The 12,866-nt window shown below is 38.0% G+C and overlaps 1 protein-coding gene across 1 annotated transcript in view; it reads left to right on the plus strand.

Moving 5' to 3' along the window:
- The window catches only part of fndc3a (fibronectin type III domain containing 3A), a 378,322-nt gene that overhangs the window by 103,801 nt on the left and 261,655 nt on the right, over window positions 1-12,866 (plus strand). The window contains exon 2 of the mRNA XM_039745857.1: window positions 8,379-8,525. Coding sequence (XP_039601791.1) covers window positions 8,418-8,525 — 108 coding nt within the window. The 5' untranslated portion in view covers window positions 8,379-8,417. The remainder of the gene's footprint in view (window positions 1-8,378; window positions 8,526-12,866) is intronic.

Below are 12,866 nucleotides of genomic sequence, written 5' to 3' on the forward strand. Positions count from 1 at the left end.
TGACCCTGAGAAAGTCACATAACCTGCATAAAGTTCAACAAAAAACTTTGTTTACTTGGTTAAAGGCCAAGTAATTTCATAATAATGATTATGTTTGGTTATTAAATAAAAAAAAAATTATTGATAAACAGAAATAATGGAAGTAGTTGCCATTGTTTATTGGATTTGTTACTGTCAGATCTGTGCATCTTGGCAGCAGTGGTGTGTTTTGGGATTAAACTTCTGTTTCACTGCTGAACTCCTCAGAGAGAGTGAGAAAAAAAACAGTGAAATGCATTACCTGATTTGTGTTTGTGATTTTAATTTTAGATTCACACTTCTGTGACTGTTGATCTAGGAAGATCCCTTTGGCACTTTACGTGGCACCGAGGGAATAAATAACAGATGCTTTTTTCCCCCCTATACTTTAACAAGGTTAATTCAGAGTTTGCTTACTACATGAGAATATGTGTAAAGCTCCAGGTATGGATTGGATGACTACTGATAAGCTGGTGGTATTACTGTTATTCTCCTGTCACTGCTATACTGTTCATTTTAGTTTGTAGTATACATTAGTGTTAAACTATACCTTTTAGTTTGCTAGGTTCTTCACAGATTTGCTCTTGGAGGTATAATTATTTAAAGGCCATGTCACGTTAATGTGACTTTTCCAGTGATTTTTAGCCTTAGCCTTTTATTTGCATCATTTTAGTGAGTTGGAGGCCAGTGTACTCCTGTGAAGCTAGTCGCATAATATGACATACCCAGTGACTGATCCAGCTGTTTGGGACTCACTCTGATTAACCCAAACATGTTTGATTTGGCCTTTAGTCATAAGGTTGGGCTGTGTGTGTATGAGGGCAGACAACCAATGAATGAACAGCATATAGGCTTAGGCAGATTTGTTGCATTTGAAATTTAATGTCAGTAAATGTAAAGTTTTACATGTAGGAAGTAAAAATGTTAGGTTTGAATACACAATGGGAGGTCTGAAAATTGAGAGTACACCTTATGAGAAGTATTTAGAGACATAGTGGACTCTACGCTATCAACTGGCCTGACAGAAGACATTAAGAAGGCTAGCAATGTTTGGTTATATAGCGCCCTGATGTGTGGAGTACACGTTCAAGGAGATTATGCTGAAGCTTTATAATGCACTGGTGAGGCCTCATCTGGAGTACTGGGTGCAGTTTTGGTCTCCAGGCTACAAAAAGGACATAGCAGCACTAGAAAAAGTCCAGAGAAGAGTGACAAGGCTAAGTCCATTGTTACAGGGGGTAAATTATGAGGAAAGATTTAAAGAGTTGAGCCTTTTCAGTTTAAGCAAAAGAATATTAAGAGGAGTCATGATTGCAGTGTTTATAATTATGAAGAGAATTAGTCCAGTAGATCAAGACACTTATTTTAAAATGAGTTCATCAAGGACATGGGGACAGAGTTGGAACTTTGTTAAGGGTAAATTTCATACAAACATTTAGGAAGTTTCTTTTTACAAAGAGAACCTTGGTAGTGTGATAGACAGTAAGGCTTTAGGGATTTTAGACTTTTTATTTTTTAAAGAAGAATTTAGTATGGATAGGACTGGTGGGCTTTGTTGGGCTGAATGGTCTGTTCTCGTCTAGATTGTTCTAAAAAAGAATACCTTTGGATCATTTCTTGTGAAATAAACTCCCCCATTATCTTTCATTTAATGTGAGTCTCTGCCTTTTCATCTCGGTGCTTGTTAACAGTATTTTCAAAAACAGGCATTCATTGATTTTCTTAATCTGCCTTTACAGTTTCTGATTTGCTGAGACTAATAAGCATACGTATAGCAGCTGACGCAAAAAAGTACACAGTAAACATCACAGTACCATACATAGAATGCAGCAACAAGGAATAAAGAACATTGATGCTTTGGACCTCACAATAAGTGGAGAATCTCCTCTGTCTGATGTCTCATATTTTATGGAGTATGTCAGAATGAAAGGAAAAAAAAGGGCTGAGATTGCTTCTGAACTAACTTTAGCTATCAACCATTCATATAAGGTCAACTGTGTTAGGCAGAAAACTCTTACCAGCTATCAAAAAAAGGGGCAAGCTTGACCTTGTTGGGAGGTGTTAACGCATTTGGTAAATGTGTTATGGCCTGCGATTTTCGGTCGTTTAAATTGACATGGTCAGGCAATGAGATCAGCAACTGCAGTCAGTAAGTTTAATATGCCCTAGTCTTGCTGAAGGCAGATGTCTGGAGACAACCATGAGTGAATTTTGCTTAAAAGTAGGTCACATTTCTACATCAGTCCAACACCTCATGAAGGCAGTGCTCAAAGTAGGGTTGGTGATTTGGAAGATCAGAGGTGCTCTTGTTACCCTGGTCTGTTTACGATAAACCCTGTACGGTTGAGAATTGTCCAAAAAAAAAAAGAAAACACTTTGTCATGTAATTTTATGCCACAGTTTAAAAATAGACATAACCTGTTGCAAGGGAAAAACCTTTCTATAACATCAGTTTATACGTTGCCATTCAAAAACATAAGTGGGTGAATGGTAAACGTGAATGATATGTTGTTGTAGGTGCTATCGATATAAACTTGAAAGAACTGGCCTTCATGAAAATATCAACTGCAAAATGATGTGCTTTTGAAGTAAACGACATGTCACACATTCTCTAAAGGAGTGCTGTTAACACTAGAATTACCAAAGCTTATGAAAAAACTCGTAAATCCAGCTCGCCTTAAATCCGCTCGCATCTCTCCGTCAGCGTCATTTGTCTTGTAAATGTGTCTAAGCCCAAGCAGCAAGCAGCCTACTATCCCATCCTCCCACCACCGCAGAAATTGCAAAAACCTCTCCCAACTCAAGTCTTGTTTATCAGGGAGTGAAGTAGTACCTAGAGCTGTATAGGCTAATACAGTGGTACCTCGGTATATGTCCTTAATCCGTTCCAGACCCTTTGACTTATACCAAACAGGACGTATACCAAATTAATTTTTTTCATAAGAAATAAAGGGAAAATTGATTAATCCGTTCCCATGAAAAAAAAAATCCTATTGTTATTGGCATATTATACATTGATAGGGTTGTATAAAATAATTTAAACACTGCTTAATACTAAAATACATAAATACAAAAGCAATTAGATGAAATAAATGAAAATTTAACCTCACTTTACTTTTTAATAATGTCTTTGTTTTTCACAATCATAGATACCGTCATTCTCGGCATACGGTATGCAGCAGCCATGTCCTGGATACGCACGCCACCTTCATACTTTTCAACAATCAATTCAAATTTATGCGAAAATAACACAAAATCACGTTGAAATTCACAGTGAATTATAGCACGGGTTGTTCACTGAATGCTAGAAACTGACATACTGATGCTCGTGGGCAGTCGTGGGTTTGTCTCGAGAGAGGTAAACAAAACTGCTCGTGGGCAGTTGTGGCTTTGTCTCGAGCGAGGTAAACAAGGGTAGTGTAGCGTTCTCTAGATTGAAGTAGCGACACACTCAGAATAATGTTTCAAATGCTGTTTATTTTGAACCATGTTTAACCAACTCTCCATACAGCGTGCCTTCTAAACCACACCCCTCCCTCCGGCAGTCATACGTCTCAAAAGACTCAGACCATAGCAATCAACACCCGAACATAAAGCAATGGACAAAAGCATCATTGAACAATCATATACAACAGGTAGCACACGGGTTATTCACTGAATGCTAGCAGCTACAGTACTGACGCTTGTGGGCAGTCGTGGCTTTTTCTCGAGAGAGAGGTAAATAAGGGTAGCACGCGAGTCGTTTTCCAAACAAAGGTCATATACCAAGCAAAATTTTTCATGTCCAAACAGGATGTATGCCAAGTTGGACTTATTCCAAAGCGGACGTATACCAAGGTATCACTGTATATCATTATTTGGAACACATGCATTTCAAGCATAGGATGACAGGATATGCTTGAAATGCAAGAAATGTTGAACACATACCTAAAAGACAAACTTTTTTCATGTTTTAGATAGATAGATAGATACTTTATTAATCCCAAGGGGAAATTCTCATATTTTTTTATTTTAGTACTAAAGACAGTCCAAATATCAAATAAGCACTTTAAGAAAAGGTATAAATACAGTGGGTACGGAAAGTATTCAGACCCCCTTCAATTTTTCACTCTTTGTTATATTGCAGCCATTTGCTAAAATCATTTAAATTAATTTTTTCCCTAATTAATGTACACACAGCGCACCCCATATTGACAGACAAAAAAAAGAATTTTTGAAATTGTTGCAGATTTATTAAAAAAGAAAAACTGAAATATCACATGGTCCTAAGTATTCAGACCCTTTGCTCAGTATTTAGTAGAAGCACCCTTTTGAGCTAATACAGCCATGAGTCTTCTTGGGAAAGATGCAACAAGTTTTTCACACCTGGATTTGGGGATCCTCTGCCATCCTCCTTGCAGATCCTCTCCAGTTCTGTCAGGTTGGATGGTAAATGTTGGTGGACAGCCATTTTTAGGTCTCTCCAGAGATGCTCAATTGGGTTTAAGTCAGGGCTCTGGCTGGGCCATTCAAGAACAGTCACAGAGTTGTTGTGAAGCCACTCCTTCGTTATTTTGTGTGCTTAGGGTCATTGTCTTGTTGGAAGGTAAACCTTCGGCCCAGTCTGAGGTCCTTAGCACTCTAGGTTTTTGTCCAGGATATCCCTGTACTTGGCCGCATTCATCTTTCCCTCGATTGCAACCAGTTGCCCTGTCCCTGCAGCTGAAAAACACCCCCACAGCATGATGCTGCCACCGCCATGCTTCACTGTGGGGACTGTATTGGACAAGTGATGAGCAGTGCCTGGTTGTCTCCACACATACCGCTTAGAATTAAGGCCAAAAAGTTCTATCTTGGTCTCATCAGACCAGATAATCTTATTTCTCACCATCTCAGAGTCCTTCAGGTGTCTTTTAGCAAACTCCAAAATTAATTTAAATGATTTTAGCAAATGGCTGCAATATAACAAAGAGTGAAAAATTGAAGGGGGTCTGAATACTTTCCATACCCACTGTATAATAGAACAAGTGTGCTTTTATTCAAGACACTGACAGAAGATAAAGAAATTGGTTAGTGTGGCTTGATGTCGTGACTTTTTTGGTAGCACAGCGGTAAGAGCTGCTGACTCCTATTCAAAAGGTCGCCGGTTCGAGCCTCCCCGCTTCTTAAAATAAACGTTTTGAGTAGTGAGCTGCTCTTTCTGTTACTCTTATACAATAAAAACATACAATTGATTTGAGTCTGTAATAGCCAGTTTAAATGTATGGTACTTGTAAAGGTTAGCGTTTTTTTATTCAGTTTTATTCTCTCAGTCGTGTTCATGCTCACCCTGATCTGAAACTGTTAGTTTTCAAATAAAGATATGCTATAGCAAGTTTTCAAATAAAGATATGCTATAGCAGAGGTGAACTTGGATAAGGACGAGGGTTCTACAATTGGCAGTGCAGACAATTCATGACAGTGTTTTAACATGTATATCCATAGACCACAATGCTTATCAAATTTAAATTGTGTTTGCTGTCGTTATGTCCTGTAGTAATGCCATAGTTAAAATGACAGAAAGATATCATAGCCTATTGATATCATGATGTCGTGGTCTACTTTCTGTCTGTCTCCATTGCAGTGCTCATTACAATATGCAAAGAAATTATTACATTTCAATGACCTTGTGCTGCTGAGCATCTGAATGGATAACAGCAATTTTAGCTTATTTCCTCTCAGCATCAATTCTTTTGTTCAGTATTTTTTGCTCTCTCTCTGATGCCCCAGTGGTGGTTTAAAACATATGGACCAATGAAAGTAGGAGGGGATATTTTAAGAAAAAGACTTGTGGTTGGAGCCTTTGCAGCACAAGAGTCCATCGCTATTCACTACACAAGTTTTTTTCTTGTCCCCAGATGTGTATTCTCGTTTGAAAATCACGTCTGGCCCCAGTCTAGACATGACACCTTGGCTAGAAATTTTGTAATGCAATGTCAGCTTTACTCTTTAAGGCTAACACTGAATAGGTGAGAAGATACTACTGTCTGATCATGTTAACATTGCAGTGTGTTCTCCTAAACATTCTGTTTTTATTGTATAGGGACATGCATGGTGTAGTGTTTACCTTGTGTTGAACTTCTTATGGTTCACCCGTTTGGGAGACTGTGTGAAGCCTCTCAAATACCAGTCAAACCTAGAGAATGTTCTGCCAGGGCGATCTACATTGTTCCTTTTAGACCATGTATGTACATGGAGAATGGGCAGAATAGAATAATGAGCAATGATGATCACAGTCTGATGAATGGCTCACTGTTTAATGAAATCTGTTTTTCTTCCATGGTTGAAAGTCCTGCTAATGATGGTCAAGCAAAAGGTTGTTTGGTAATATTGCTTTTTACAATTTTAAGGTTCAGTTTTAAATGTAGCACAGCTATGGTAAATGTTTTATGAATACTTACTAAAATTACTTGCTGATATTTCACATTGTGTCTAGTATCAATGTTGTGCAATACTACAGGCATGCATTTTGACTGTTAAAATTCTTATTTTGTGGAAGAGACCAGTAGTGGTTCATGCTTCATGTATTCTTCATTCAGGTTTTTTTGTTAACTAAAATGTTTGATTACAATGCATTTTATTATCATTATATGAGGACAGAAAGTAGTTTTAAGGTCATGATGTCTCAAAAATGAACCTTAAAGCAGGCAAACATCTAGCTCAGAGCAGCCAGTCACTTACTAACACCTGCAGGCTTTGGCCTGCTCAGCTACAGAAATGGGGAGCCGACTTTAAAAGTTCAAAAATGCAATACCAAAATATACTGAAATGTCCTGCCAAGGAAAGAATAACTGTAAAACACTGGCTTGTATTGAAAGAAGGACAATGAAGAATGTTCGTAAATGAAGATTTATATAAATGAATAAAAAAACAAAAATGGCACAAGGCAAAAAAGGAGTTGCCTAAAAAGGCATTCCTCGGGCCAACAACTCCAATCCATTATCCAGTAATATGAAATCCCAAAACACAAGTGAAAATTTTAAAAAGAATCAAAAGAAAAACAATATGTACAATAAAAAAATAATAAAAAAACAATAATCTGAGCTTGATGTTGGGGTTTGAGGTTGTGTGAAGCTTATCTTACCCGTCAGTGTTTATTTGTGCGACTCTTTGTGGTGAATACATTATATTTGATAATATATTGATAATTAATAGCATTCTATATTTGAATTTTATGCTAGACTTTTTCTTTTGCATTACCCCCGTTTCTCAAAATTATTTTAAATATTATACAGTATATGTGTTTGAAGATGTTAATACAGTATATCTTTTGGGTATCTACAGGTATACTATATGATTCTTTAAATTAAACTAAGTAAAGGAATATGTTGCCTAGTCCTTATTATAAAAGGTCGAATGAATCCATGTAATTAGGCATTACTTTAAAAAAAACTCTCAGAAGAAATGATAGCAGCAGCGCATAGAATGGAACATGCTTTAGGCTGTTTCCATCATCTCTCCAATATATTCCTCACTGGAATCAAAATGTATTTCTCCTCTTTACATTATATGATATGTTTGTTACATTATGAGAACTCTGGATGGAGTCTAAAGATGTATAAACTGCATACTTTTCAGAGTAGTTGGCAAATACCCATAAATTTGAAAATGAACTGTCTTTAGTGACAGTCTGGTTAAATGTTATATTATAATACTGTTGAGCTTTAAGCTTTTGCATCAAATAGTTTTCCTGAATGAATGACCATCTTGTGTTTTCTTATTCTTCAAAGTGTTTCATTTTCGTAGTTATTTTGACATTGTCATATTTATCCTATTAGGTTTACTGCTGTCTGATAGTTAATATCAACATATTCATTTGTCTTAATGTTGTTTTTTTGTTTGAGAAATAATTGCACAATTTGATTGTATTTCTTTTACACTGCAAGTTACACGAAGAAATGTTGGGGCACCAACCTGTTCATCCCTGTTCAATTCCACAAAAAGAAAAACATTAACGAGAAAAGGCTGTTATGCGCACCTATAGAAGAAATCAAAATGAAACAGGATGTTCGTCATGCTGGACAAATATTTAGTTCTGGTCATGGAGAAAGGAGCTTTGTCCTGCAGTGTGTTTTGTTCAAGACTTTTCTAAATTAGATCCTTGTATTGACTACTCTGATGGTCTTGGGCAGAGAAAGCAAGATCCATAAACATCACTGCAATTCTAGACATAGACATTTCTCTATCTCTCTCTCTCTCCACAAATGTTGTTTCCAGCTTTACTCAGTGAACTTGTGCATATGAGTGATTACAACCAATTTGTACTTAGCAAGTTATGTTGATAAATAATATACTGTGTTTTGAAAGTTAATTTCCATTATTGTAATTTTTCTCCTTCACAGACCCCAGGAAAGAAATATCCTATGTAAGTCGTGCTGACCATGGCAGAGCATACACCACCTCTGGAAACCACCCAAATACTAAATACAGACTTACCAATTCTGCCACCACCTCCTCCTACAATGGTAAATGGAGATGTCTCTCAGCAGGTAAAGTGTTTTATATTAAGAACAAATTATACTTTTTTCCGTTCAGTTATAAAGTTCTTTCAGTGTCTATTTTTTTTAGTTCTTACATCACTTATTTTAGATATACATTAGGCAAGTAGTGAATGATGAGCTGGGTTAAGATGAATGAAGTACACACTTAAAAATCCAGAAAAAAATAGTTTTTAGCTTGGCCACCTCCACAGATATTGCGTAAGAAATAAGAAAGTCAGTGAACGAACCTTTGTGTTGCTTCATAGCTTGCAGTGCTGAGAGAAGGAACCCTCTAGTAGTCAATGTGAGCAACATCTTTATGACGCAACTGTCTTTATGGTTCTGCCTTTGTCCAAAAACGGTTTCATAAGCTTTATGACCTTAGTCTCGGAAAGTCTTTCTCCTGTGGGGCGACTGGGATCTTTTCCTGAATAAGATCAAACACAGTTGTGACAGGAGCTTCCACCTGCAGCTAAAGTACACATGTACTTTGTGAGCACGCCCTTGTCGATAAAACACAGGAAGCTCTGCAGTTTACTTGTGACTTTACGCTGTAGGAAGATAAGTAAATAATCAAGGTAAATAACATTCGATCTGACTTTTATATACAAAGTACAGTGACTACAGAAATGCGACGGCAGCTTCCACTTGCAGCTATAGACTCTTCAGTGCACAAGCGACTCTCCACGCTAGTGTTTAGATCTGGACGGTGTATGTGCCCAAAAAAGAAGTCTGACTACATTCTCGTACCATTGGTTATGAACTGAAGTGTCAGCGTGCACTTTTCGTGGCATTACACATGTGTTTTTTGAGCATGCCCTTGTCGATCAAACACAGGAAGCTCTGCAGTCAACTTGGGACTTTACGCTGTAGGAAGGCCAATAACGTAAATAACATTCGATATGGCTTTTATATAAGTAACATATAAATGTTTTTATATAAAGATCATCACAAAACATAATCACAAACAGGACTTTGCATGATATGTTGGTGAGCTCTGTAAGCCTTGCTGTTTCGTTGAAGGACAGGTGTGGGTCAGACTGACTGCCAGGATGACGGCGGACCTCGTTCTGCATCCAAACGGTGCCATCTTTTGCCCTTATGCCTGGTGCAGCTGCGTTGTTACTATATAGTTCTTGTGGACGTTTCTTGTGGGTAGGGCTTCTGTTCTCTTTCTCCAATGTAGAACCCTCATCCTCAACTGAGTTCAACTCTGTTATGGCACGTCTTTATTTGAAAACAGCAGTATCAGATCAGGGCGAGCATGAACCTGACTGAGAGAATAAAACTGAATAATAAAATAAATAAACAAAGGCCCATTACAAGTGCCATACATTTACACTGGCTGTTACAGAATCAAGTCAAATGTATGCTTTTATTGTATAATAGTAACAATAAAAGCAGCTCAGTACTCAAAACGTTTAATTTGGGATGAGGGGAGGCTCGAACCGGTGACCTTTTGAATAGGAGTCAACCGTTCTTACCGCTGTACTACCAAAGAAGTCACGACAACAAACCACACTAACCCGATTTCTTTTTCTTCAGTTATAGTCTTGAATAAAAGCGCACTTGTTCTTTGATATTTGGACTTCAGTCTTCACACATTATACACTTCATGTCAAAATTTTGTCATTAGTACTAAAACATGAAAAAAGTTGGTCTTTTAGGTAATGTGTTCAACATTTCTTGCATTTCCTGTCATCCTGTACTTACATAGATCTTTGCAGACATTAAAAACACACATGAAATACATGTGTTCCAAATAACGATATACAGTGGGTACGGAAAGTATTCAGACCCCCTTCAATTTTTCACTCTTTGCTATATTACAGCCATTTGCTAAAATCATTTAAATTAATTTTTTCCCTCATTAATGTACACACAGCACCCCATATTGACAGACAAAAAAAAAGAACTTTTGAAATTGTTGCAGATTTATTAAAAAAGAAAAACTGAAATATCACATGGTCCCAAGTATTCAGACCCTTTGCTCAGTATTTAGTAGAAGTACCCTTTTGAGCTAATACAGCCATGTGTCTTCTTGGGAAAGATGCAACAAGTTTTTCACACCTGGATTTGGGGATCCTCTGCCATTCTTCCTTGCAGATCCTCTCCAGTTGTGTCAGGTTGGATGGTAAACGTTGGTGGACAGACATCTCTCCAGAGATGCTCAATTGGGTTTAAGTCAGGGCTCTGGCTGGGCCATTCAAGAACAGTCACAGAGTTGTTGTGAAGCCACTCCTTCGTTATTTTAGCTGTATGCTTAGGGTCATTGTCTTGTTGGAAGGTAAACCTTCGGCCCAGTCTGAGGTCCTTAGCACTCTGGAGAAGGTTTTTGTCCAGGATATCCCTGTACTTGGCCGCATTCATCTTTCCCTCGATTGCAACCAGTCGTCCTGTCCCTGCAGCTGAAAAACCCCCCACAGCATGATGCTGCCACCGCCATGCTTCACTGTGGGGACTGTTTTGGACAAGTGATGAGCAGTGCCTGGTTGTCTTCACACATACCACTTAGAATTAAGGCCAAAAAGTTCTATCCATCTATCTATTCCATCTCAGAGTCCTTCAGGTGTCTTTTAGCAAATTCCATGCGGGCTGTCATGTGTCTTGAGGAGAGGCTTATGACAGGCCGCTCTGCCATAAAGCCCTGACTGGTGGAGGGCTGCAGTGATGGTTGACTTTCTACAACTTTCTCCCATCTCCTGACTGCACTTCTGGAGCTCAGCCAAAGTGATCTTTGGGTTCTTCTTTACCTCTCTCACCAAGGCTCTTCTCCCCCGGTAGCTCAGCTTGGCCAGATGGCCAGCTCTAGGAAGGGTTCTGGTCGTCCCAAATGTCTTCCATTTAAGAATTATGGAGGCCACTGTGCTCTTGGGAACCTTAAGTGCAGCAGAAATTTTTTTGTAACCTTGGCCAGATCTGTGCCTTGCCACAATTCTGTCTCTGAGCTCTTCAAGGCAGTTCCTTAGACCTCATGATTCTCATTTGCTCTGACATGCATTGTGAGCTGTAAGGTCTTATATAGACAGGTGTGTGGCTTTCCTAATCAAGTCCAATCAGTAGAATCAAACACAGCTGGACTCAAATGAAGGTGATCTCAAGGATGATCAGAAGAAATGGAAAGCACCTGAGTTAAATATATGAGTGTCACAGCAAAGGGTCTGAATACTTAGGACCATGTGATATTTCAGTTTTTCTTTTTTAATAAATCTGCAACAATTTCAAAAATTTTTTTTTGTCTGTCAATATGGGGTGCTATGTGTACATTAATGAGGAAAAAAATTAATTTAAATGATTTTAGCAAATGGCTGCAATATAACAGAGTGAAAAATTGAAGGGGGTCTGAATACTTTCCATACCCACTGTATTTTTTTAGCCTATGCAGCTCTAGGTACTACCTCACTCCCTGATAAACAAGGCTTGAGCTGAGAAAGGTTTTGCTGTTTTTGCAGCGGTGGGAGGACGGGATAGCAGGCTGCTTGTTGCTTGGGCTTATCGACACATTTATAAGACAAAAGATGCTGATGGAGAGGTGCGAACAGATTTAAGGTGGGCCGGGTTTACAAGTTTTTTCGTAGGCTTTGGTAATTCTAGTGTTAAAACAGTTTTGACGAGAACAGGCCATTCAGCCCTAAAAAGCTGTTCACCTAATTTCCCCAAAATAATTCAAGTTGAGTTTTTAAATGTCCTTAAAATCTTACAGTCTACCCCATTACTTGGTCATTTTTCCATGTGTTCATAGTTCTCTGTGTTAAGAAAAACTTTCTGATGTTTCGCAAATATGTGGTAAATTAATTTTAATTGAGAGGTGTATTAGTTTTGCCAGATCTTCATTTCAGGTGTTTTTTGTGCTTAATTAGTGCTTAATTGTGCAATTCTATGCATACTGCAAAAAAAGAGTACCAACCCTGAAAAAGGTCTTTGGCACGTCCGTTACCCCATATAATGTAAAGCAAACAGATAAAATAAATGGTCTTTTGGCAAAGACAAAACGTTTTTTCAGACACAAGTCCAAAGAAAGAACTGACAGCAGTGGAAGGGTTTGAGGTCATATAAGTTTCAGGCAGGAAGAGAAAGATGGGAGAGCTAAAAACAGAAAAACACCCTAAATATGACTGCTTAATCTCATTTCTTTGAATTAAATCGTGTTATGTTTTAAACTTTTGGACAGATCCTCTAAGTGAGAACTTGATTTTTTTTTCTAATTTTAAGTAATATACAACATCTGTTACCCACTGAGTTATTAAACCTGGAGGCGCATAGAAAAGAAGCAGGCAAAATCCCTGATCTCTATTCTTAGAACTTGCACATAAAAAGCTGTGCAGTTTTAAATTTCAGTGGTAACCAGTT

This window comes from Polypterus senegalus, chromosome 2 (genome assembly GCF_016835505.1).
Source record: "Polypterus senegalus isolate Bchr_013 chromosome 2, ASM1683550v1, whole genome shotgun sequence".
Taxonomy (NCBI): domain Eukaryota; kingdom Metazoa; phylum Chordata; class Cladistia; order Polypteriformes; family Polypteridae; genus Polypterus; species Polypterus senegalus.